The sequence below is a fragment of the Acinonyx jubatus genome, chromosome B4 (assembly GCF_027475565.1).
Source record: "Acinonyx jubatus isolate Ajub_Pintada_27869175 chromosome B4, VMU_Ajub_asm_v1.0, whole genome shotgun sequence".
Lineage (NCBI taxonomy): Eukaryota > Metazoa > Chordata > Mammalia > Carnivora > Felidae > Acinonyx > Acinonyx jubatus.
Window position 1 is genome coordinate 73765166 of NC_069387.1, and position 2768 is coordinate 73767933.

The following is a 2768-nucleotide window of genomic DNA, read 5'->3' on the forward strand; positions in this document are numbered from 1 at the left end:
CTTGTACCCCAATGTTTATACCAGTTTGGATTCTTTGGTTCCAACCAACACAATTTGAATTTGGTTCACACTAGTTAAGAAAAGGATGTTTTGCAAAGGATACCAGATTAAAAGAGCATTTGTGAAAATGGACTCTGGATTCAGAGTGACTGGCTTGAAATTCCAGCTTCATTTGTAAAACAGGAATAATAGTACTTAGGTCATATAAAGTTGTTGAGATAATTTAAGAGAATTATATGTGTAAAACACTTAACTTACGGTGAGCGTCTTTATTAAAAGTCTAAAGTCTGCTATTGTTATTTTGCTTGTTGAAAAACTTCCTGTGAGGAAACCCAGTAAGCAAGGTATCACTGGAGATTCTCAACAGCAAGAGAACCTGGACAGTATCTTGTTAGGAGACAGGGGTAGAATGACTGGCCTTTTGTGGTTCACATGATCTCCTTGTGGCAAGGGGAGACAAGGGGCCACCATGGAGAGTCCCAGTGAGGTGCATAAAATGGGGAAGGGTTAATATCCCTAACCAAGAGTAGTGTGCAGTTACTGGAGGAAGGGTAAAATGATGTTGGGCAGGGAAAAATAACAGATGTTATCCACAAAATAAATATATATCTATATGTTTATTTACTGTAAAACAATACCTTGGAAAATTATCTGACCCATTTTTCTTCCTCTAAATAGGGCTGACCATTAAGCATCCTAAGAATAGAGCTTGCTGCCTTCTTCTTGAACATGTATTTAGATGCTGACACATACATATCTTTCAACAGCTGACATGATGCTCAATCAAGAAATAATCCCTTGCTTCTAAAAACATTTCTTACAAGCTACATTCAGACCAATGTTCTATCAGTGAAGGAAGTGATCCCTATTCCGTAATTTCATATAGTGAAGTTTTTAAGAACACTTCTAATAAAGATGTTGCTAAGAATGCTAGAATAAGAAAGGAGGAAAGGAAAGGAAAGGAAAAGGAAAAGGAAAAGGAAAAGGAAAAGGAAAAGGAAACGGAGAAACCTTAATTTTTCAGTTATAAGATATCTTGTGGCAAAATGGTTTAGCTTCTCCATGGTCCTGATTCTCTGGTCCACTATGTGAAAGAATTAACATATCTTCTTAATATTCTCATAGCTGTCTTCACCTCCTTGTTCTGTAGGCTGTAGACAAGGGGGTTCAGCATGGGAGTGACCACGCTGTATTTCAAGAACACCATCTCCAGACGGGAGCCTGAAGTTGGCAAGAGATAGCTGAGGAAACCTGAGCCATAGAACAAGATCACAGTAGTGAGGTGAGAAGAGCAAGTAGAGAAGGCCTTGCTTCTGCCTGACGTGGAGCTGATGCTCAGGATGGTGGAGACAATGCGAACATAGGAAAAAACAATCATAACGAAGGTTCCAAAGAAATGCAAGACAGAGGAGCACAGCAGGAGTGTGAAGTTGGTCGAGGTATCAGAACAAGACAGAGGGAAGAGAGAAGACAGCTCACAGCTGAAGTGGGGAAGAGTCTGGTCCTCGCAATAGTCTAAATTGACAGCCAAGAGGATATTAATGAGAGCATCAACAAAGGCCAGGCCCCAGGAACCCCACACCATCCCAACACAGAGCTGGTTGCTCATCACCTGGCCATAGAGCAGAGGGGAGCTGATGGCTACATAGCGGTCATAGGCCATCACAGCCAGCAGACAGGCCTCCGTGCCCCCGGTGGCAAACACAAAGAAGGCCTGAGCCAGGCAGCTCTCTACAAAGATGGCTTTGCTTTCAGAAAGTAGATTCTCCAGCATCTTGGGGACTGTGACAGTTGGGTGGCAGAGGTCCAGGAAGGACAGTTGTCTCAAAAAGAAGTACATGGGCATGTGAAGGTGAGAATCAGTCCTAATCACCAGCAGCATCACCAGGTTCCCCATCAGGGTCAGGACGTAAATCACCAGAAACAACATGAAGAGCAGAATTTGAGTCTGAGGGTCAGCAGATAACATAAGGAGGATGAACTCACTGACAATGCTGTGGTTTCTCATGGTGATAAAAATATTTACCCTGGGAATCCAAGAAAGAAAGACATCAGAACTCCTTTTGTGCCTCCAATTTACCCCTAATGCTTTAGCCTTCCTGTTCATGTACATTATTTCACAAATGTACTGGAAACCATGTTGAAATATTTCTAAGCTGACTTCCTAATCATGACAATAAATTTGATATTCTTGGATGACAGCCCACCATCCCTCTATCAGTTCCTTACGTAATTTTGTAGGCCCTCATGTTATGCCCCTAGAGGTCCCCTTCTTTTATTTTTAAGATAGGTATTAACACAAAGAACATTTTGTATATTCAGTGGGAATAGAGAAATTTTGTTGGTGCGGCAGAATAAAAGGTTAATAACAGAAGTAAAATCCTTGAGAAAGGGACAATGACCCAGGAGCACAAGTAATTTTGTCTATAGGTAGGAGAAGGGGGCCTTTATCTGTTGAAAATAAGAGGTAAGGTAAAGAGAGTGGGGACTAAGGCAGCTAGCTTGGTAGACTGTATGGCTAAAATATGAGAGAATTTCCAACTGTTTGCAAAGTTTTTGATAAAATGTGAGATGAAATTATGAACACGGTCTGTTTATCTATCTATCTATCTATCTATCTACCTACCTATCTATCATCCATCTTATCTATTTGTGTGTGTATATGGTGTGTGTTTTTAGTGCTGAGGGATTTTGATGATCTAAGAACACAAAACTCAGGTACATCAAGTGGAAGACTTACTAAGGAAATGCAGTAGGATTCACTGGTG

The 2768-nt window shown here is 41.0% G+C and overlaps 1 protein-coding gene across 1 annotated transcript; it reads right to left on the reverse strand.

Annotated features, from left to right (window-relative positions):
- Positions 1-1084: 1084 nt before the first annotated feature.
- On the reverse strand, positions 1085-2170 carry LOC106969345 (olfactory receptor 8S1-like). The gene has a single exon (XM_015065854.3). The coding sequence runs from the start codon at positions 2111-2113 to the stop codon at positions 1085-1087; it is 1029 nt and encodes a 342-aa protein (XP_014921340.2). The 5' UTR covers positions 2114-2170.
- Between the last annotated feature and the right edge of the window lie 598 nt (positions 2171-2768).